The 24,084-nt window shown below is 44.8% G+C and overlaps 2 protein-coding genes across 2 annotated transcripts in view; both read right to left on the bottom strand.

Annotated features, from left to right (window-relative positions):
* SEC31B (SEC31 homolog B, COPII coat complex component) overlaps positions 1 to 13,697 on the bottom strand; it is a 29,947-nt gene extending 16,250 nt beyond the window's left edge. Inside the window, exons 1-10 of the mRNA XM_080823255.1 lie at positions 13,641 to 13,697; positions 11,023 to 11,109; positions 10,542 to 10,665; positions 3,869 to 4,064; positions 3,560 to 3,655; positions 2,489 to 2,629; positions 2,015 to 2,157; positions 1,063 to 1,162; positions 816 to 959; positions 138 to 272 (exon numbers count right to left, since the gene is read on the bottom strand). Of these exons, the coding sequence (XP_080679381.1) occupies positions 138 to 272; positions 816 to 959; positions 1,063 to 1,162; positions 2,015 to 2,157; positions 2,489 to 2,629; positions 3,560 to 3,655; positions 3,869 to 4,064; positions 10,542 to 10,665; positions 11,023 to 11,101 (1,158 nt within the window). The 5' untranslated portion in view covers positions 11,102 to 11,109; positions 13,641 to 13,697. The remainder of the gene's footprint in view (positions 1 to 137; positions 273 to 815; positions 960 to 1,062; positions 1,163 to 2,014; positions 2,158 to 2,488; positions 2,630 to 3,559; positions 3,656 to 3,868; positions 4,065 to 10,541; positions 10,666 to 11,022; positions 11,110 to 13,640) is intronic.
* Positions 13,698 to 16,724: 3,027 nt separating this feature from the next.
* Positions 16,725 to 21,428, bottom strand: NDUFB8 (NADH:ubiquinone oxidoreductase subunit B8). The gene is made up of 5 exons (XM_080822321.1): positions 21,218 to 21,428; positions 20,828 to 20,954; positions 19,457 to 19,556; positions 18,876 to 19,031; positions 16,725 to 16,911 (listed from the first exon to the last, which is right to left on the bottom strand). Exons 1-5 carry the CDS (start codon positions 21,300 to 21,302, stop codon positions 16,819 to 16,821), a joined length of 561 nt encoding a protein of 186 aa, XP_080678447.1. The 5' UTR covers positions 21,303 to 21,428; the 3' UTR covers positions 16,725 to 16,818.
* Between the last annotated feature and the right edge of the window lie 2,656 nt (positions 21,429 to 24,084).

Below are 24,084 nucleotides of genomic sequence, written 5' to 3'. Positions count from 1 at the left end.
TGGGCCCTGATTGGAGGCACAGGCCGTGGGAATAAATGTCCCATAGAACACAGTTACATGTTAGGCATACGCGAGGCTTCACAAACATACACGCACATGCACAACCGTGCACCCCCACCCCCATACACTACACTTACAGCAAATGAAACACCTGCTGGCCTTCTCAGCCATTTGGGGGGTTTCTTTAGAGGAGGTATCAACGATGCTTGGGTCACTTGCTCCGGTACCTGCAATGGTGGGAGAGGCTGGCCTTTGCTGAAAGAAGAAGAGATCTGAGGGCAAAAGGACACCTGTATCACCAACCCCACATGGTGCTGCACCTATAAACTCTACTCTGGGAGGAATCCTTGAGATACCCAATCTGGACAAAGGCTGGACTCCCATATTCTAGGGAACTGGTAGTAAGGGTAGGACTCCCATGCAGGAAGCTCTTGGAAAGCCTACTGCATCCATGGGCTATAGTAGAATATAGACACAGAATGGATCTACAGGGGAAAAGGAGATGAGACAGTTCATATTTCCAAAATAATGGTCCCGGCATGGAGATCCAGGGTCCCCAAAATACTACAGGGAACATCCAAGAGCAAGAGTCAACATGAAGGTCTCTTTTGTATCGTAGCAGGAACGACACCCTCCCAGGAAGATGGGCACTACACCAAAAGTGCAGCCCTCCCAACCCAGGGCCCTGGCCTCCCAGTCTCCAATAGTCCCCATTTCCTCCCAGGCCATTTGTCCTTTTCTCTCCCCCCACATAGAGACAGCATTCCATCCAGCATTCTCCACCAAGCCTTTCAAACCTTGTCAGCCTGTCTCACCTGCTGGACCTCCCAGCTCCTACCCATCACGGAGTACAAACTGATCCAGCCGTCGAAGGAGGCAGCAGAGAACACTGGAGGGTCCCGGGGGCACCACTGCACATCAAAGCACCAGCTGCTCTGTGTGGGTAGCTTATATACTACCTGTGAGGGAACCCCACCATTAGGGAAACCCTGACTAAAAGGAAGGTAACCCAGAACATAGCTTATTTCCCCTCCCAGCATGCCCACAGAACGGCCAGCCTACCTCACTGCTCCCCAGGTTCCAGCACAAGATCTGGTTGTCCTTGGCACTACTGAGCAAAAGCTCAGCGTCAGCCTGGCTCCATGACATGGATAAGATCCCCCTAAAAAGGAAAGAGCAGCTAACATTTGTCGAATGCCTACTCTCAGTAGGGTACCTTATATATATCTTGGATAAATTTCACCCTTGTAAAATGAGCAGTCTGATTTCATTTTACAAACGAGGAAAATGAGGCTGTGAAAAATTGAGGAATCTTTGGCAGTAACACAGCCAGAACCCAAGTCAAATCCCACAGCCTGTGCACTACACACTCTATTACTCTGTCTCCCATAGGTCGCTGCAGAAAGGTCCACTTCTTTCCCCTGACTGCAGAGTAGGGACTATGAACAGAATGAATCAGGCACGCACTCAACCCTATGGGTGCTTGTTTTAAAAAGAAGGGTAGTGAGTACTCAACTCTTCAAAGTCCCCAAGAAGGTATAAAGGCAATACAGCCCTTTAATAAGAAAGGACAGTGTGGGGCTGCTTTTTCTGCTATGGGCCCAAGAGCTACAGCTTCAGGGGAAAGCCTGTTCAGAGGATAGACAGGAGTTCTCTTAAGGAGGTCTTGGATGAAGCAACCTCACCACTTAAAGAAAGATCATTATCCTTGAATCAGAGCCTGGGGATTCTCCCAGTGGCACTAAACATTGTCTCCAAATATTTCTCATGATCCCATCTACACTCCCTTTCTGGAAGTTAAATGGAATCTCAGGTTCTTTTCCATGACCTCAGGATCTCAAGGAGCTCCTCTTTATTGGAGTTAGAGCTAGGACTCAGAGACTGTGTGTTCACTGGGAATTACTCTGAGACAGGGAAGATGACTGGTAACTAAAGTGAGCCATTCACTGCCTCCTACCCAGGTCAGTTATGCCCCACCATCCACCAAGGATGTAGACAGAGTCTGAGACTTTACCTGCTGTGGCTCTCCAGCACCTTCAGGGGCGAGGAGGCAAAGCGCAAATCCCACAGCTGAATCACTGGGAAACGATCATCTTCTGAACACAGCACCAACTGGGTGGCTATGTCTGGGTGCCAGGCCAGGCCTGAGCTGTGCATCTGCGAACAAAGCAGACCGCAACAGGTGACGTAACCTGAAACTTCTGGTTATGAACCTTTTCCGCCTAGTTGGAATAGGACCTCTGAGGGTGGGTTTTATGTCTCTTCTAAGTGATAAGTGATGACCATGAGTAAGTAAGGAACATTAGCCTTTGGGTCAGCTCTGTTTAGCTTTCGTAAGCATTCACTCTCAACTGGAAATCTGCTAAGAGTCTGAACCTGCAAGTGCAACAGCTGGGAGCAGAACACTGGCCCGGGGAAGAGCAGCTCTGAAGTGTAGGCACAAGAAAGAAGCCAGAGCCCGAGCCTGTATTCTGCCTTCACGACTCACCCTGCTGCTGTGATCGCTGACTCTGATGATAGGTTCATTCTTCCTGAGATCCCACACAACCGCCTTGCCGCTGGGGTGAGCAGAAGACAGAATGTGTTGAACCTGCCGGTTCCAAGCGAGTGCCTTGATGTCTTCTGGAGGCTGCTGAGGCAGGAAGTGGGAAGGGGGGAGGGGACAACTTGTCATCCCTCGGACAGAGAGCCATTTGCTCTTCCACTGCTCCCAACCCCCCCCGCAGAAAGCCCAAGAGTCGAGATGGGGCTTCCCAAACCCAAACAGTGTCAGGGAGTGGGAGCTGAATTTTCCAGAGAGGATCCTTTAGGGGACTGGTGTAGAAGCTGAGAGAATGGCAGGCAGACTTGGAATTTACTCCTATCCCAAGGTGCTCCTGAGAGGATAGAGTCAAGATTTAAATCAGCCCTCTTATCTATGACAAAGAGAGTGGTAGAGAAGGAGGAAGGGAGGATAATAAAGACATGTAAGACATCCAGGAAGAATGAGGCAGAGAGACAAGCCATTGCTATTTTTAGGGCACAAGGTGCTATCACATTTATACTTAACTTACCTCATGATACTGTAAGCACAAGACAGAGAAGAGCCAGGAAGCAAAAAGACGGGCCCAGTTACAGACTGACAGGTAGGTATACTCAGAGACAGACATACACAAGATGCCCAACCGCATGGGAGAACCAGATATAGAGGCAAAGCTGACCCACCCCACAAAAGGACAAGGATATATCTGGCCCCACTCCAGAACCCAGGGTCTTACTCTACTCTGCCTAAGTTCTACTCTGATAAATAGTATTCTCACTCCTTTTCTCAATGTCTTTTACTGCCTTTCTTCATCTTTGTTCCAGAAAGCCTAGGACAGTTAATGACCACAAACCACCACACAGCCCTCCCCCTCCAACCCTGCTATGGGTTGGCTGGTAACAGGTTAGTCTGTGGCGCTTTACTGCCCTCCAGTGGTGAAGTCCAAAGTCTCCTGGGCTCTGGGTGCCTCAAGAATTCAAGACTTTCCTGGGCAAATCAGAGGCACACTCTAATCAGCAGCCCTGGGAGCCTCCTTACCTGTGACTTGGATCCTGGGGTCATTGGCACATTGAGGTTATTCAAATCCCAAATAAAGATTTCAGAATCACTGGCCCCCGAGGCCAGGAGGTTGGCCTGTATGAAGAAAAGGCCTTTGGAGATATACCATCCCAGGAAAAGGTAAAAACAGGAAAGGGGAAAAAAACCCCACATTTGGGGCTTCCAAAACCTCCCCCATAACAGTGTGAGAAGGGCTCAGAATTACAGACTAAAGGTCACAAGTGAATGCTTCCACTCAGATCTGTGGCTCCATGGCTTGGCCATGTCGGACCAAATGAAATGCAGTACCTGGAAAGGATTAAAGTCAAGGGCTCTGACAGGTCCCGTGTGCTTCTGTCTCTGGGCAATCACAGGCTCCTTCCCCGAAGAAAGGATGTGGGTCACATTGTATAGAGTAAGCAGGCCATTGTCCCCGCCGCCTGCAATGATCCCGGAGCCTTCCGGAAGCTCATTGCCAAAGCTCCCCCAGATCAGCTTGTAAAACCTACAAAGAGGAGGAACCAGCATCAGCACCAACTCAGATTCATGTCAGTAGGCAGAGAGGAAGCATTTCTGTCAGCCTCTGTCAATATGCAGGCATCCCCACCAAGATGGAGTCTGCCTGTCTCCCTCACTTACCAGACACACAACACAGGTTTGCTTGCTTGGTCCTGCCCTTTCTTTGAAAAAAGATTCCATCTTTGTTATACCAGAAGGCAGGAGAACACTGCCTCAGAGTTGTGTGCCATGCTTTTTTTTTTTCCCTCCTTAATTAACATTACTGGGGTTACATAGACCCAGGGATACATATTTCAAATAGATTACTTAATCCTTACCACTCAAACGACAACAACAACTAACACTTATTGGATACTTCCTATATGCCAGGCACTGTTTTAAGTGCTTCACATGTATTAGCTGATTTAGTATTCAACAACCCTATGAAGTATTATTATGGACTCCATTTTTAATTGAGGAAACTGAGGCAGAGAGAATTTATGAAACTTCTGTATACACAGCTGGTAACTGTATCCCTATTTGACAGCTAGGAAGTGGCAGAATCAAGGTTTAAAGGCTGGCCCATCCTATTTTATTTATTTATTTTTGTAGAGCGAGAGTGAGAGAGAGAATCTTAAGCAGACTCCACACTCAGCATGGAGCCCGACGTGGGGCTTGATCTCATGACCCTGAGATCATGACCTTAGCCAGAATCAAGAGTCGGATGTTCAACTGACTAAGCCACCCAGGCGCCCTGGCCCATCTTATTTTAGAGCCCAAGCTCTTAACTATCATAAAATAGTGTATTCTGCTTAGAGGAAGATCCAAACTCTTTTATACCTGACTATGAAGCAGTTTCCCTACACAAACAGTTGCTGTCCCCTCTTCCCTCTCAAACTGGAGGTAAGAAAAGACCCACAGACCTCTCCACCCTGTGTGTCTTCCATGTGACTAGCCCATCAGATCTGCTATATGGCTGCGCTGGGCCAGCCCTACCAACAGAGAAGCGTAAAGAATAAACATACCTCTTGGGAAACACTTTTGGCATTCTAATGATGCTTCTAATGAGACACTGCCAGTGTCTTGCACAAAAGAAAAAGACGGACCCTGGGCTCCTGCAGACAAAGATGGTTCCTCTGCAAAGCCCCCAGGGAAAGCATGTGAAATCCTCAAAGCCTCCCTTCATTCACAGTTGTCAGCCAAGGCTATTTCCACAGCCCTTCAGAGAAGCTAGATTTCACATCAAATGATACCATAAGATCCCTACCTGGAAATGAAATGTGCCCACACCCTGGGAACTGAGTGGGGTGACCATGCAGGAACCTGTTTGGCCAGTCATGAGAGCAGCAACCGCCTGTTAGAAGTAAAGAGCTGAACACTGGTTGAGAACAGGTCAGCAACTGAGATAAAACAGCAGAGCTGACACAAACGGTGGCTCCAGAGCTACTGTCCAAATGGCTATGTGTTCTAAGGTTGCCTTGATCTTAACAGGACAGAAGAATGTGTGTCACACTGGTTCGAGAGGCTGCCATGTCCCCTGGGGCTAGAGGTCAGTGTGGGCAGAGGACAACTCAACAGAGCAGCTACGGAAGCCCAGAATAGGTCTCACAGAAACCAGAGAGTGTGGCCAGAGAAAAACTCACACACAGATGGTGGAGGATGCTACAGTATGGGCACAGCTCGTGACCTCCAAGACCGAAGACAAAGGCACCTGACACCTCAAGGGGGAGTCACCAAAGGGCTGGAAAATAAAGCCCTGTTAGTTTTGAGAGACCAAAATGCAGAACGCAGCGTGTGACAAAATGACTTCCTTTCTCTAAGCCTGCAGAAAGTATAGTCCTATGGTTAACCATTTCACTGGCGAGGGTGAAGCAGGAGCCCAAACAGTACATGATCCTTCAGTGGGCTCAAGGACTGTCAATCATCTCTGCTCTGCAAATGGACAGGGAATAGCATGTTGGTGGGGGGGTGGCGGGTGTACGCATGTGTGTGGATGCAGAGAGAGAGCTCAGAAGCACGCAGGCAAATGCAACCAAAAATGAACAACTGACAAATCTAAGGAAAGGCATACGACTACTCATTGTACTAGTCTACAACTTTTCTATGTTTGAATGGTTTAAAAATAAAAATTAAAAAACAAAAACAAAAACAAGATGACCTTTGGCTTAAAAATAGGATTTTTCAGACATTAGAAGAAAAGAGATTTAAGGAGAAGGTATAGAAAGAGTTTGTTTAGAAAAATGGGAACTTTCAAAACATGAGAATACCGGTAGAATTCTCTGCTGAAGAGGTTCCCATGCAGATGGCAACAATGGGCACCACAGAACATCAGGAATGATGGGTGGCACCTAAAGAAAATGCAGATTCTTTACATACATACATAATTCACATTTTTAACATGAGCCCCCAGGTGATTCTAGCAGGCAACTAGGGTTGAGAACCCCGTACTAGATACATCGGACCGATACCAGCTTAGACCAATAAGGGAAGATGTTGAAATCTGTATTGATTCTGATGCATTTACGCACGCACTCCCAGTCTACTTATAGCCTGAGGCAGCTCCTTGTCTGCACTTGTACCAGTGTTTCAGAGCAGTTCTCTTTCAGTCAGGTATTTCTAAATATGTAACATTTCTCTGATGCATCATGGATTAAGGATAAAGAGGTCTTCAGGATTCAAATGTGGTTGAGCCATAAAAAGGGCAGGCAAAGGAAGGGGAAAGGTTTTGAAAAGTGTATGTTTAGGTAACAATGAAGAGACACAAGGAAGGTTTCTTTTTTAAAAAAGTGGGGAGTAACTGTGTGGCTCAGTTGGTTAAACATTCAACTCTTGATTTTGGCTCAGGTTATGATCTTAGGGTCCTGAGATTGGGCCCTGAGTCATGCTCCACGCTCAATGGGGAGTCTGCTTCTCTCCTCCCGTTGCTCCCTCCGCTCTTTCTCTCTTTCAAATAAATAAATAAATGAATAAATCTTTAGGGGGAAAAAGGAAAAGAAAAAAGCAAATACATGACTTGTGTGTTGACTTGTGAACTGAGTACTTAGCTGCTGCTTTTTTTGCTATAAAAAAAGAAAGGGAAGGAAAGACGGAACATTAGACCCGAATCTAGAGCCCAGTAGGTTCTTAGCAGCCATCTTGCACAACCTCTTCTTTATACACAAGTGAGGAAACTGAAGGCCACTGTCAGAATACCACCTGCGCAGTCATGTACCTTTAGCCAAGGATGCAATACAATTGTACTTTCTACTAAACCAGGCCAAAGATGACACAGAAAAGAAAGAGGAAAGCATAAAGCGAAGAATGGGCAGCTCTCTACCTACCTGATCATCTTGGTCAATAGTTTGAAATGTGGGTTTCTGAGTGAGTGACTGAACCCAGGCTGAGCCAAAAGTGGGTGTCTTAGACTCTGGAGTGTCTAAGATAATTTCTTCAACAAAACTCTAATAGATTGGGGCGCCTGGGTGACTCAGTCGGTTAAGTAGCTGCCTTCTGCTAAGGTCATGGTCCCAGGGTCCTGGGATTGAGCCCCGCATCAGGCTCCCTGCTCAGTGGAGAGCCTGCTTCTTCCTCTCCCTGCCGCTCTGCCTACTTGTGCTCTTTATCTCTCTGTTGAATAAATAATAAAAATCTTTAAAATAAAACAAACAAAAAAACCCACAAAAAACCACAACTCTAATAGATCCAGGTCAAAGGTAATTCTTCAGTTCTTTGAAATGCGAATCAATATTTGGATACAATTATGGAGGTGGAGAAGAAAGTAGAGATGAAATACTATCAATAGGGTTAACTGTATTATTTATTTTGGTTATAGCCCCCAATCCTTGCAGGATGGAACAGGGTATGAAGTGAAGTTTATGATTCCTTTATTGGGTACCTACATTTCAAAAAGGGTCCCTTCGATCTAGTTGGCTGCAAAACCTACCACTCATCACCCCTGAAAAGCTCTCCAGGCACTAAGATTAACTGAAGAATAACTATAACGAACTGAAATTGCAGATACCAATGCTCACTTTGGTAATCCAGACATTTCTAATGTCACTTGTTCATTTAACAGATTTTATTAAGCATCTAACGACGTGCAGGCACTGTTTTAGGAGCCAGAGATACAGTAGTGACTAAAACAGACAAAAATCTCTGCCCACAGGAATCTCAGGATTCAATTTCAAGATTTATTTTTTTACGAAAAGTTCTTTTTTTTAAAAGATTTTACTTATTCATTTGACAGAGAGAGAGAGAGAGAGCACAAGCAAGGGGAGCTGCAGGCAGAGGGAGAGGGAGAAGCAGGCTCCCCCTGAGCAGGGAGTCCAATGAGAGGCTTGATCCCAGACCCCTGGGATCATGACCTGAGCTGAAGGCAGATGCTTAACTGAATGAGCCACCCAGGCACCTTCTTTTTAAAGAGAAGAATTTTTAGGGGCGCCTGGGTGGCTCAGTGTGTTAGAGCCTCTGCTTTCGGCTCAGGTCATGATCCCAGGGTCCTGGGATCGAGCCCCGCATCGGGTTCTCTGCTCAGTGGGGAGCCCGCTTCCTCCCCTCTCTCTCTCTGCCTGCTTCTCTGCCTACTTGTGATCTCCCTCTGTCAAATAAATAAATAAAATCTTTAAAAAAAAAAAATAAATAAAATAAAAAAATAAAGAGAAGAATTTTTAAAAAGATTTTATATACTTATATATAAAATAAATAATTTTATAAATACTAAATAATAAATAAATAATTTATTATATATAAATATATTATATATATTATATATAAATAATTTTATATATAAATAATTTATATATTTATATATAAATAATTTATTTACTTTATATATAAATATACAATATAATATATAAATATGTAAAATATACAAATAAATTATTTTATATATATATTATATATATATTTATTGTGTATGCACGCACATACACAAGCATGATACAAGATTTCTTAAGCAATTATATTGCCTCTATTAGGAACTCTTTGCCCTAAGGAGCCACTGCTATGCTGAGGCTGCTACTTTGCTGGCTGAGGAGAAGGGTCCTTGCCCACTGCCCCTCTTCTTAACTCCAGGAGTACGAATGTTATTGCATTAGTTCACCCCTTTCAGGGGCCCTTTCTGAGTGCTTGCTTAGATGCTAAGAATATTTCATGATTATTGGTAAACCCTCCAGTGGCTGCTCTTCAAAAGGAAAGGTACTGGAAATACAAAGAGATGTAAAAAAACTATAAAATAAGGGATGTCACAAAGTGACAGAGGGGCTCCAGAAAGGGAGAACAATAACTAACCTTTATTAGGTTAAACCATGAAAAGAAAAAAAAAGGGTACTTCTGTTTAAATAACTTAATTAATCTCTCAGATGAACCAAAAAATGCACAAGAGAATGCAAAGTTGCATTTTGATCAGTAATCTCTAAAGTGGGATGAGCAAGATAATTTTCTGAGCTGTAGGAAAAAGACTTACTTTTTAATGTATAAAATTATAGAAACTGCATTCTTAATAGTAGAGTAATATAAGTATATTACTTATATTCCCCATATAAGTATATAAGTATGTGTGTGTGTGTGTGTGGATATATATATATATATATATATATATATGCATAAATCGAGTATAGTGAATATTCACATTTTCCCTGGTGATATGAAAATCTGGAGACCACTGCTGTAAGCCACATCTTTACAAAACCTATAAAAGAAAATTTGAATAATAGAATAATAGAAAGAAGGCAGATTTTGGAGTTAGGCCTAGATGTAAATCCTAGCTTCCCAGAGTTTCAGTGTCCTCCTATGTAAAATGGGAATAATGGTATTTATGGCTTAGGCCCATTTTGAGGGATGAATAAATATACAGAGCTAGTGTCTGGTCTGTATACATACCCTCTGTGAATGCTAGTACTCAGCCCTGAAAGCCCACCAGAGCCATGAAATCCATGCCTAACCACGATGAGGAGAGGCTCACTCATTCTCCTTCCACTGGCAGAAAAGGAGATACTGTGTAAGGTTATCTTCTCAAGGAGCCAACATCTCTGGGCTCAGAGAGAGATCAGGTACTTATGGGTCCAGCTCTGCGTGAGGCGTCTCTATCACCTGATTCTTTTTTTTTTTTTTTTTTTTTAAGAAAAAAAAGAGAGAGAGAAGTGAAAGAGCACAAGCAGGGGGAGCAGTAGAGGGAGAGGGAGAAGCAGGCTCCCCGCCGAGCAGGAAGCCCAACACAGGATTCGATCCCAGGACCCTGGGATCATGACCTGAGCTGAAGGCAGACACTCAACCATCTAAGCCAGGTGCCCTCTATCACCTGATTCTGCCCGACGCTGCCGCTGCTGACCAAAAAGGTGCAAGTGGGTGTTTTAAAAAATCCTCTTGCAAAATAAACCCAGGGTTAACTTCTCCCCTCACGTATCTCCTCATGAGCTCTGAGAAGTACACATTACTACCAAGATTCCTCAACAGGGTCTATATCAGGATCTGTTCCACACACCCATCAACAATTAAGACATAGTACCTGCTTGAGGCAGAAAGGACTCCCTTGTGTTTCAAGTCCAAAGAGGGGTCCCTGAAATCAACCTCAAAGATTTCCAATGTGCCATTTGTGCTAAAGGAGGCATCTAGCTGCTGGGCAGATGTTCCTAGGCACAAGAAAAGTTAGGAAGAGGCAGCATATAAGCAAAAATACATGCATGGATTTGGGGTATAAATGGCTGGGGAGTGGAGAGGCAGAAGAACAGGAGAGGACTGCGAATACCCTTTTCCAAATGGTAATTCCAAGGAAAGGAAGAAAACAGGAGGTGCCCAGGCTTGAGCCAAAGTTCAAGGCTGCCCCGAGGTACTCCAAACACTTAATGTCCTTTTGCTTATGCTGCGAGCAAACCCCACCTTTCCATGACTCTAAAGCTTTCTCTGAAGCTCAGTAAGGAATTCTGGATATTAAGTCTTCCCTTGACTTATGTACTTTCAGCAGATCATAGTGCACAATATAATCATACCTGTGGCCAGATACACAGGGTACTGGCTGGCTGGGCTCCACGCTTGGACAGCTGGCCGTTCAAGTTCCTTTAGCTTCATGGTCGGTCCTGTGTGGGGCAGAAAACTGACATGGCTCTCAGTCCACTGAAAATAGAAACCTGCAAACTTAAGGGTCAGATCCAAGGAGTACCTGCAGACACGAGATCTTGTTTCTCTCTCCCCACCATGGAAAGGGGATTTCAGGGCAATAGGGGGTAACACACACATAATCATCTGTAGCTCTGCAAGGACAGTTCACTTACCCAATTACGGAAATCTAATGCATTTACCCCAAAAAGATATCCAAACACAGTGGCTGCCACAAGCCCAATGGTGATAATTATCAGATCAGATAATATCTCAGTGACCTCATCTATTCCCTTGGCTTTATATATCATCCATATGCTGATGACCCCCAAATTCATACCACCAACACAAATTTCTCTTCTGAGCTCCAAGTTCTTATATATAAGTTGTTAATCAAACATTTCCATTTGGATATAGCAATGATACCTAAGTTAGTCTGTCTAAAACAGATTTCTCTATTCCAACATCTCCTCTCCCCAAATCTGTCCTTCCTCCAGTTTTCTTCATCTCAGTAACTAGTACCACTATCCACCCAATTGCTCAACCAGAAAACCTGAAAATCCCCAATTCCTCCTTCTCCCTTATTCCCTTCTAATTCATCATTAAGTCTTTTTGATTTCACTTCCAAAATTATATCTTAATCTGTTTACTTCTCTCCATCTCCATCACCACCACACTCTTTGAATATACCATCATCTTCCACCTGGATTACTGCAATAATCCTCCAACCGGTCATCTTCACTCTACCATCACCCAATTAACTCTCTACATAGCAGTGGAAGTGAACTTTTAAAATAAAAAAGGGGGGCGCCTGGGTGCCTCAGTCATTAAGCATCTGCCTTCCACTCAGGCGGTGATCCCAGAGTCCTGGGATTGAGCCCCACATCAGGTTCCCTGCTCCACAGGGAGTCTGCTGCTCCCTCTCCCTCTCATGCTGCTTGTGTTCCCTCTCTTGCTGTCTCTCTCTGTCAAATAAAATAAAATCTTTAAAATCAAAGAGGATTTTGGCATTCCATGCTTAAAATCTTTCAATGACTTCTACTGCACTCAGAATAAAATTGCACTCAAACCCCTTATGACCCTGCTCAAAGGCTCCAGCCTACCACTTCAACCTCATCTCTTGCTACTTTCCCCTCTTATTCATTGTGCTGCAGCCACATTAGCCTTTTTTCCTTTCCTAGCTTTATACTAACTCAGAGCTTTTTTTTTTAAAAGATATTATTTATTTATTTGACAGAGATCACAAGGAGGCAGAGAGGCAGGCACAGAGGAGGAAGCAGGCTCCCTGCTGAGCAGAGAGCCTGATGCGGGGCTCAATCCCAGGACCCTGGGATCATGACCTGAGCTGAAGGCAGAAGCTGGACCCACTGAGCCCAGGCGCCCCCCTCAGAACTTTTGTAAATTGTTTTCCATACTTTGAACGTTCTTCCTTTCATTCTCTGCATACTGGCTCCTTATCACACCTTTCTGGGCTCATCTTCTCACCCCCTTGGAGAGGTGAGCCATCCAATGAAAATCAGACTCAATCTTTTTCCCCTTGGTAACCTTATCTGTTGAATGAAGGTAGACATCCATTTTAATTCTGTGGTTTCCAATCCAACTCTAACGCATATTCAAGGTGCCATCCCAACAGGCTGGCAAAGTGGCAGGCAAGTGTTTTGTTTGTAATGTAACACTGAACTTGAGGGAGGAGACTTGGGACCTGCTGTGACCTGCTTAAGGAAGCCACCGTCAGGTTAGTCTCAACCTAGAAAAATAGCAGGTAGTACTACTCAATCTGTAATGTACTTTCCAGCCTGAAGAAAGTTTGAGGCTGCCAATTCAGCCAAGATTCTCAGGGGACCTCTAAACACTTGAGGCAACACAGTTACGTACGGACTTGCGGCACAACACATCATATAGTCACCATCGCCACCTGCTGGTCAAAGCCATTTTCACGGTTCCGGGGAAAGCCCTTGACAAAAGTAGAAGCTGTATTTAGCACTACTCTTTTAACGTGCAAATCTCAAGTCTCCCAATGGCTCTCCGTGGCAAGTACTATATGATCCCCATTTTTACGGGGAAGAAAACTGGCTGGGCCGAGACGAGAACCCACATCAGCCCCCATAGCCCAGTGCTTTTAACCATTATACTAGTTCAAACTAAACTCAATCGCACATGAGGTGTTAAATCCCCGACGGTCTGGAAACTGGGAAGATGGGCTTTTAAACTACTTTCAACCAAGAGCCGAACGGACTCCTGCAGTGATGGAGGGCGGGCGGCAGCGACCCGGCCAGGCCCAGGCCCGGGGCGCACGGGAAGGCGCGAGGGCTGCCCTCAAGGGAGACCCTCGTCGGGCCGCAGCACCGCCACGAGGGAGCCGAGCCGGGTCCAGTCCGAGGGCGGGCGCCGTGGGGCCCTGAGCGGCGCGGGCCGGGGTCTCCGCTGGGGGCAGGCTCCCCCGCGACTCTCTCCCGAAGGACGGGCGGCACTCCTGGGCGCCCCCACCCCCAAAGAGGTGGGCAAGACCCACCTGCACGGGGAGCCCCGGTCAGGGTAGCGCGGCGCAGCCAGAGCCGGTCTCCTCCGAGGGCCTATGGGCTCAAGTGGGCGCTGCGGACGGCGGCTGCCGAAGGCCAAAAGTAGTCCAGTCAGGGCACGGCGCGCGCAAAGCGCGGGGTCGAGGAGCTGGCTGGCCCGCGTAGGAGGTCATAGGATTCTCGCTTTTGCTCCGGGCTCCCTCACCTGTCCTGTGGTTGCGCAGTTCTGCAGCAGTGGGTCAGATCCTGCGATGACCGATTCTGACCTACTCGATTTGAGTCAGGTTCCGGGAACAGCACCCCCCCCCCACCCCCGGCGAAAAGGGAAAATACTAATTCATTATTTGTTGAAGTGGAGAAGACCTGGTACTAGTTCCAGAAGCTCTCAGTGGAATCCTAATTGAAAAGGTAAATAGCAATCGAGGCCATAAATAACAGCAACGCACTACAGCCCAGCACCAACTGGTGGCCAAAAGCTGTTGGCTTTGTGAATTGTTTTTTGACTAATGAAAAGGTACAGGCATGCAAGGGGCTTGGCATTGTAGACCAGGGGCTTCCTGGAGGGCTTCAGGAACATGAGACAGGTGGTCATACAGCAAGATAGGTGATATCTCAGAGAGAAGGAAGGACCCAACGAGCTAGTGGGCCCCTTGGCATTTCCCTTACCATGAACTAAAGAGGCCGGATACAGCTTGGGAATACGAGTTCAACTCTGTGGGTAATCGGTAGTTACTGAGAATTATGAGTGGGGATGCAATAAGATGAGTATTGTATTTTGAGACAAGTAATATGGATTCCCTTGGAGAGAAACCAGAGCTGGAGGGACTCCAATTAGGTGACTAACAATCCAGGTCCCAGGTGATGACAGCCTGGATTAATATAGCGGCAGTGACAATAAAGGAAAACTGGACAGGCTCTTGTGACTGATGAAGGTTAACAGTTGAAGAGGGAGGTGAAAAAAATCAGATGGATTTTTTTATGTTGACTGAGGGAATTACGGCATTCTCAAATAAAAATAAAAATGTTCTGCCAGCAGCTTAAGAACTTAGACCTGTTATCTGCGATTCAAAACTTTGGTTTAATGCGGAAGTTCCACCATGTTTTTGCCGGCTACACCTCCAAAGATGGTGAATTGGTTGTTATTTTATGACTGAGCCCCAAATCACTGTGACACAAGCCTAGATTTCCTTTTTGGGTGGACTAGAAGGTTTTGAAGTCAGGACAGAAGACCATTCACACTCTTCCTGTGTATTAAGTACTTACCGAGGATTCCTGGAGCATCTTAGCACCACAACAGTGGATTAGATCTGAGGGCAAGTAAACAGGGTGGAAAATGGAACCTTAGAATATACCTCAAATTAGGGAATGAGGCAGAAATGTCAATGATGGGAGTGCTCTGGAAGAAATCTGGACCAAAAGCATAAGGTCAGTTCCAAGCAGGACAGAATTTAAAAAATGAAAAGTACAGGGGTGCCTGGGTGGCTCAGTTAAGACTCTTGATTTTGGCTCAGGTCATGATCTCAGGATGTGAGATCCTGAGATCTTGGGGCGCCTAGGTGGCCCAGTGGCTTAAAGCTTCTGTCTTCGGCTTAGGCCATGATCCCAGGGTCCTGGGATCGAGCCCCATATTGCAGTCTCTGCTGCGCAGGGAGACTGCTTCCTCCTCTCTCTGTCTACCTCTCTGCCTACTTGTGATCTCTGTCTGATAAATAAATAATCTAAAAAAAAAAAAAAGAAAGAAAAAGATTCTCTCTCCCTCTCCCTCTGCTCCCCCAAAAAATAAATTTAAAAAAATTTTTAAAAATTAAAATTAGGGACGCCTGGGTGGCTTAGTTGGTTAAGTGTCTTCTTTGGCTCAGGTCATGATCCCAGGGTCCTGGGATCGAGTCCCACATCGGTCTCCTTGCTTAGCGGGTAGCCTGCTTCTCCCTCTGTCTTCCGCTCCCCCTGCCTGTGCTGTCTCTGACAAAAAAAAAAAAAGTACACTCTTCTGTTTACACATCTCTTAATTCTTTCACTTTATTTTGTAACTGCCAGTTTCAGCTTCTATGTAAGTACTTAAAGGCAATTATTTTGTCCTGTCCAATTTTATATCCCCAGGACCTATCAGTGTCTGATTTTATACACACACACACACACACACATATATATATATAATCACACAATTATTATATATATTATATACACAGATGTTTGTTTGTTAAATATATTATCAAATGTGACTGAGGACAGAAAATGAAGACAGATAAAAAGCAAGTGGAGACACTGAAGTAGAGGCATTTTGGTATTAGTACCCACCCCCTGATCTCATAAAAGTCCCTTTAAGTGTCTGGACAAAAACAAACTTGGATGGACCTGCTTTCATAGGTCATACTGAATGTGTGCTTTTTTTATGGGACAGGTTTTCAGGCAGCATGACTGTTACTTTAAGAAAATGTCACCAAAGGGACAAAGGACAAAAAGAAAATGAGTTGGTTCACTTAGCATTAAGATAAATCCTCAAAAACAGGAGCAAAAGCCATGCACAGGTTCAGAATAACTCACTGAACTGTCCTCTAATTCATAAATGTAGGATTCAGGATACATAAATGTAGGATTCAGAAGTGGATTCAAGGAATCCACACTCTTACAACAGAAAACACATTAGAGACTGTCACAGCCCCAGGTGAGTACAAAAACAACTATTTATCCTGGAATATACTTGAAACATGTTGAAGTACAATTTTTTAAAAAACTAGCCACTATAAAAAGGTTTTTTTTTAATTGGAAATACTTTTTGTTCCAATTTGGGAACTGAGGAACATATCTTCCTTCTTCTTAACCCTGTAAATGGGAAAAGGAGCTACCCTTACCACCTGCCGCATAACCTGAACTCTCAAATATCCTCGTGGTCCCAGAAAAATTAACAAATTACCATTTTCTTGTGCGTAACTCCCCCCACCTGCCATCTTTCTAATCTCAGAGAGGGTAGGGGTTGGGAATGGGCTACAGACAAAAAAAAAAAAAAAGAAAAAGAAAAAAAAGGAAAAGGATGAGGTCCTCACGGTAGTGCTATTCCTGCGGAAATGAGGCACAGATACCACAGCACTAAGTTTTATTAGGGATTTCATTAAGGTTAAACCTCTAGAAATGAGAGAGTCAGTTCAGGGGCACAAAGCTGATGAAGACACCTCAGATCTCATAATGAACCACTGGCTCAGGCTCTTTGGTGGGATCGCCGCCTCGTTCCAGGTACAGATTATTATAAGGATACTGCTTTGGCCCCTAAGGAAAAAACACAGGTCAGCAAGATAGCATACATCGCAGCCAATATCTGGCTATACCCCACTCTGAGTTAAAAATCACACATGGTAAATGGGTACAAGGTAGCCTTTGGTCAGACCCAGCTGGGCTGGAACAGCAGGAACTGCACTCCTCTTCCCTAATCAGCCCAAGGCAGAGAGAAAGCCTAGATTGTAAGAGAAGTGGTTCCTACACTGTGTGCGCGTGCGTGAGAGTGTGTGTGTGTGAGAGAGAGATAGAAAAGGAGAGAGAAAAGGAGGGAGGGAGGGAGGGTAAGTGCTTTCTAAATGAGACGATGCATCCATCCATCCCACTCTCTCCTGGGGTCGAGACAGACTCAATCTCCTTTAAGTCACTCAGCCTCTAATGGTTCCACCACTAAAGTGGCCCAGCAAATGAGGCGTGCAGGAGCAGCGGTGGGGGAAAGCACAGAGGAGACATGGCTGGGACGTGCTTTAGGGGCTGCTGGCTTTACCAACAAACAGCTGTCAGAGAACACAGCTCAAGGGGAGGAGAAAAGGGTGATGTGCTTACAGAACTGAAAAACGGAAGAGCCACACTGTGTTTCTTGCTCTCCTGAAGTGAAGTTAGTGCTCACACCAGCCCTATGTGCACTCTCCAGCCTGGAGCCCCTGGGGCTTGGTAGGAAGGCTCGTGTCAGTGCACACTGACATGCCAGCTACCATCAGGACACTGATTAGCTCTGCAGAGGTAGCACTGAGCAGCCAACTGAAAACACGACAGTCTTCCTGCTTTCAGTTCCTTCCTGTACCATCTACCCTGTAGACGACTCCCAGATTAATCATCCTAAAATCCTAACCTTCATCATGTCATTTCTGTTCAAAAACTCAACATAGTTCCCTTCTGCCTAGAGGCAGACCCAGTCATCACTGGATCCCCAACCCCCAGCACAATCTGTATCTGGTATATAGTTGGTCTTCATAAATATTTGAATGAATGTCTTACTATAACACTGAGTCCAAATCCCTAACTTCACAGTCAAAGCATCCCAACCTAAATGACCAACTCACCTCAAGATATTTTTTTTTAACATGGCAATTTCAACACCTAATTTCCCAGAACATGAAAATTACCTGGGAACTTGTTAATACTGATGCTAGAACCCCACCATGGAGCTACTGAACCAGGAGTCTGAATTTTTAGCAGCTCTCTAGGTAATCAATATAGCTAGTTATCTAGGAATATTGTATGCCCCTATTCCATTCCAGCTAACTAACTCTCCTTCTCCTTCCTTCATTCTATTTTCTCTTGCTCCAAATGTTCCCTCCAGCTTCTGCCCACTATCCAAAGTCTATATATATTTTTAGTATCTAGCATGATCCTTCTTTTCAACAGGACCACATACCCCTTAATACACAGATTCACTACATACATAAAACTGCCACCACGTTCTTGTATCTCCATTCAAATGTTGCTCATTGTGTCATTTATCTGTATCTTCTTCTTATACAAATCAAACTTCCTTAAAGCTAGACAATATATTTTCCACGTCTTTTACACTCTCCAGGAAAAACTGTGCTCGTAGTAAACCAACTGCTTCCATACCCTGTAGGACCTAGTGTCCTTCACACCTCCAGCAAAGAATAAGATTTCACCTCCAGATTCCTTGACTCTACCTTGAAAGATCTCTTGCCAAAATATAATTGGTAAGTAAAGTCCCCAAATGGCAACTCTAGAACACTAGTTGACTTACACACTCTCATTTCTCATCTAGTCCCAAACTGTTTCTTCTCATTCAGACTGACCCAAAAAGTAGGCATAGAGCAGTGCTCTGAGACTTGTGCCAGGTCAACGGGTGAGGACTTATACAGGTTTTAACAGGAAGCCAAGCGTGGTATTGGCTGGATCCCTACTCCAGAGACTTCATTCCCTCAGGAAACAGCACTAAGTGAATGTACCTACCAGAGCACTTCTCAGATACTCACCACAGGCTGGTAGGTGGGGTAAGTCTCCCCAACCCAAAACATGAACACCATGAAGGCCACGAAGCTGAAGAGGTGCTTACACATGACATTCCAGGAAACAGGTGTGGGGGATGTGTCCACACGGTTCCTGATATACATGTCAAGGTCCCAGTGTATCTGAGGCAGAAAAACAGTTCAATGTCAAATTCTGCTCTTCCTGCAAAAAGGTGATCAGAGCCTGATACAAGGTTTGATAAAGGCACTCTACTGCCCCAGGGCAATATTCTGCAAATCAAATGTGAGCTACTCTACTACAGAGGTCTGAGTTAACAATCACACATAGTAAATGGGTAAGCCTAGGTTCTGCTGACCAAAGACTGCATAGCAGTTCATAATTTTCAAAGTACAGAGCTCTGATTATTTACAGAAGTCTCATCCCATGAACCACACATGGAACCTCAGACCTCAGATCACTGGATCTTGCTTTCTTAGGCATAAAACCATAAACTTAGATGGCAAAATGCCATTTAAGCTAAAGAAAGAATCCTCACGAAGATATTAGGGAGAAGGAAGAAAGGTCAAATGAGATATGCATCTCTTACCGGTTCACCCCAGTTCAACCTCAGTTCTGAGTGGTCCCAGTTATACCACGGATCCCTCTCCTGCTGTGAGCGGTCAGGGAGCTTTGGGTAGTCGCCATACCTGAGAGACAGAAAAACTTCTGGAAGGGGCTTTGAGCAGCATCAGTCAGGCAATTCAAAGTACCCTCATGTTAAGAGATGAGCAACCAAGTGTCAGATAACTGCCTCACCTAAGGACAGAGAAACCCACTTTCAAATTAAGATCTCAATTTATAGTCACTAAGTACAGAACTAATCACAGAAGTCCAAAGTGTAAGTAAAAGATCATGTCAAACTCTCAAACGTTATAACATACATGCTTTTCTTACCTTCTTTCAACAACAGTCATGCAATGTTATAATGTTAGAGCTGGAAGGGAATTTAACAATCAATCACTTAGATTCCCTCATTAGACAGAAAATGAAACTGAAGTTTAGTTTGAACCCAAGGTCACCCAGCTAATTGGTATACAAACAAAAGGGGTTCAGTTTAGGAAAGCATTCTCTTCATAGCAAATGTGCTCCCCAACCACCGAGTTAATATACATCTCCATGTTTCAAACACCTCATGGGACTTCCTGATAAGCTGAGTTTCCCCCCCAACAAATCCAGTTTCAACTTTTATAGACTGCTACCAAGGCTACTATTGTCCACAACAAAGAGACATAGGAAATGATGACAACTAGTCATGTGTCACAGAAAATGATTGGAAAACAAGAAGAATAGGAGCTGCTAAAACCACTACTGAAAGAGTGATGCTAGGAAAGAAAACGAGGGTGACCGTAATCACTTCAGATAATTAACCGCAGGGATGTTATGTAAGGGGGGGGAGTGGATAACATCAACTGGAGTAGGGAAGCTGGCTGTTTAATCTGCTTGACAATTACTTCAACTCCACAGCCCTAACAGCAAAGAAATTTTTTAAAAGAGACATATACACACGAACACAGAGTATCCTATCTACAAATAAGGCTCTCAAGACCGGAGTCCAGCTCCAGCGTGATCACGTGCCTGGATGACAGCACCTGAGCCCAGCAGATGCTCAATCTAAATGAAACCTCGCACTCCGGTTGAAGCCAAGGAAAGTTCCTGCTATTCAGGGGTCCTCAAGGGAGCTATTAAAATCTCGGCTTCCTCATTTGAGGAAACAGCCTGAGCCAAGGAGAAAATTGAAGTCCTCTAGGCTGCAGCTGCTCACCCATCACCTCCCACCTCCCTCCACCGAGAAAGGCATCCACACCATTGACTCTGAGGGGTCACGAGAAGGTTCAGGGAAAATGGTCGGAGTCGAGCCACCCAACCCAGCTGGCCATCTCGCATCACTACCCAGCTGCGAGCAAATTCTGCATCTCACCCCATGCCATCATCCGGGTATGGTTCGTAGTCTTCTACCCGCATATTATATTTCTTGGCGGCAGCGGCCCGTTCTTCCGGGGTTTTGGGATAGGGTCCCGGGAGCATGTCCTTCGTAATGTGCGAAGCTAGAGAGCAGAAAAGGGCGGGTCAGGAAAGACCCTCTCCTTCCTGCCGCCCGGAAGGCTTTAAGCTGCGGTGGCTGCGGCGGCCCGGGCTTCAAAGGACCAACAAGATTCTTAACCCCTCTTTTCTGGGTATACTAACTCCATCCACCTCCGCCCCCTCGCCGGACACGGCCACCGCAGTACCCGCGATACCCGCCCCCACAACTCTCGACACACCAAACCTCAGGCACCCCCACAATCAAGCCTCGCCCGTTCTCACGGACCTGTCCGTGCACCCAAGGGCACCACGGTCCGGGTTGCCCTTTGCAGCCATCGGACTCCCAGGACCCGCGCCCTGGCCGCCGCCATCTTCACCTTCCTCTCAGTTGACCCTGCACATGCGCAAAGGCCTTAGCACGGCGGCTGAGCCGGGCCAAACGCGACGAGGGAAGCCGGTAGCGAAGGAAAGTCTTTGGGCTCCCATAAGGGCGGGGCTTAAATCGTTTTGGGAAGCCGCAGGGAAGATGAGAGGCTGGATAGAGGCAGAGAGGGAAAGTGGAAAGGAGAGAAAATCAAACAGGTCGCTACTTTGGCATTTCATATTGTTGTATCCCTTTCTCCGTCAGCTGACTTAGACACTTCCAAGGATAATGGGGACACAGAACGGGAGCATCTCAGGTGGACAGCTAACTTACCTCCCACAGGGGCAGTACAAATCAAACAAGCCTGTCTTACTTTCTTTGACTGCTTGTCTGTTTCCTCTCCTTCAGTTGGGGATGAAAAGAGGCAGTTCCTCTTTTCATCCCCAAACGTGATCATTCTTCAAATTCAGCCCCTAGTCATTCTTCAAATTCAGCCCCTGGTCTTTCTTGCTCTTGTTTTGCAAATTGGTTGATCTCCTTCACATAGAGGAATGATGCAACACACAAATCGCCCCAAATTCTCTTCTCAGTTTTACTCCATATTTATCTCTGAATGTCCCAGTCACCTCAACCCAACAAATGTAAAACCAATCCTAGCACCTAAAGCAGCTCTTCCCAGACTGGCTAAAGCCTCAGATTGGCTAGGACTTGTAAAGATTTCAAGCTGGACCACAGTTAACAAAACTAGCTTAAAGAAGAATGGGGGATATTATCAGGTTTACATATGAATATATTTTCATTTTTACATAAAGAGCGTTTGCATAATTTACACAATATAAATGTACACATATTTCCAGTGACTTTTAGGGTGATGACTGTTTTGGTGCAGAATCCATTATTACAGACATTCTCAAATATATATTAGACCAATAAAAATTATACATACTACTTGGCATATAAATTTGGAGAAAGGGACGCCTGGGTGGCTCAGTCAGTTAAGCCACTGCCTTCAGCTCGAGTCATGATCCCAGGATCCTGGGATCAAGTCCCACATTGGGCTCCTTGCTCAGTGGGGAGTCTGCTTCTCTCTCTGCCTCTCCCTGCCCCTCTGCCTGCATTTGCTCTTGCTCTCTCTCTCTCTCTCTGACAAATAAATAAATAAGTAAAATCTTAAAAAACAAGCAAACAAAAAAACCCCAAGTTATCTCCAAGATCTTTAAAAAAAATAAATAAATTTGGAGGAAGACTACCTCACAACAACTTGCCCTCTTGTAAATAAGCATCACTAGTTCATGTTCAAAATAATTGTACAATAGCTGCATTCAATCAATAGCAAGCCCTGATCTAATTTGGATTAAGAAACAGTGTTGGCCTAATTTACTTACTATTATCAAGATATAATTCACATACCATAAAAATCATCACTTTAAAGTGTACGATAAGATGATTTTTAGCATATTTACAAAGTTGTGTAATTATCTCCACTAATTCCAAATAGTTTTCACTACCCCTGAAAGAACCCCCATCCCTATTAGTGTATTTCCCTTACCCTTAGACCCTGGCAATCACTAATCTACTGTCTGTATGGATTTGCCTCTTCTGGACATTTCATATAAACAGTTTCATGCAATATGTAACATTTTGTGCCCAACTTACTTCTCTTAGCATAATATTTTTAAGGTTTGTCTGTGTTGTAGCATGTGTCAGTTTTCATTCCTTTGTATGACTAAATAATATTCTATTATATTTCTGTTCATACACTCATCAGTTGATAGACATTAGTTATTTCCACTTTGGGGCTATCATAAATAATGTTGCTGTGAACATTCTTATACACCTTTTTGTGTGGATGTCTGTTTTCAATTCTCTTCAGTGTATTGCTAGCAGGAAAATAGCTGGATCAAGAAAGAAAGAAAGAGAGAAGGAAAGAAAAGAGAGGGAGGAAGGGAGGAAGAAAAAAAGAGAAAGGAAAGGAAAGATAGAGAAAGAAAGAAAAGATAAAAGGAAGAAGAGAAAGAATCATAGGATAACTCTGTGTTTAACTTTCTGCAGAACTATAAAACTTTTTCAAAGAAGCTGCACCATTTTACATTCCCACCAGCAGCATACGAGCTTCCCAATTTTTCTGCATTCTAGGGGCTGTGAGTGGTATCTCATAGTGGTTTTGATTTGCATTACCCTGATGACTAAAGATGTTGAGGCTCTTTTCATGTGCTTATTGACCATGATATCTTCTTTGGGGAATTGTGTAGTCAAGTCTTTCATCTGAATTGGTTTGACTTTCTATTGCTTAGTTGTAAGAATTCTTTATATAGTCTAGATACAAGTCACTTATCAGCTATATACTTTGTAAATATTTTCTCCCATTCTATGGATTATATCTTTTGTCTAGGCCTTCAGAGCAACCTTTCCCCAACATCTATCAATCTGACAATTGCTTTTCCTTCTGATTTCTTAGGTAGGTCAAGAGTTTGCTTCTCTCCCCATCCACGACTGTACAGTTTAATGCCCCGCTAAACTGGGCTCCTTCTCTGCTCTTGTGTAGGCCTGGGCACACTGACGCAGCAATAATACTTGGTGTATTGGTTAACCAGGTGATCAGTGGGTCTAACCTCTGCGCTCCAAGATTTCAGGGGCACAGCTTAGGGTGTAAAGCTGTAGGTCACCATTAGGAGGCGCTCCCCCACGCCCCGGTTCCGCGTTCTTTGTGTCTCTGGACCGCTCTCGCGCGCGTCCATCTCTATGGTTTCCGTTGTGTTTTGTCCGGAATGGGCGGAGCTTCCGGTTCC

This window comes from Martes martes (assembly GCF_963455335.1).
Source record: "Martes martes genome assembly, chromosome: 14".
Lineage (NCBI taxonomy): Eukaryota > Metazoa > Chordata > Mammalia > Carnivora > Mustelidae > Martes > Martes martes.
Note: the sequence above shows the minus strand (reverse complement) of the source record. Positions and strands in the feature narration are given on the sequence as shown.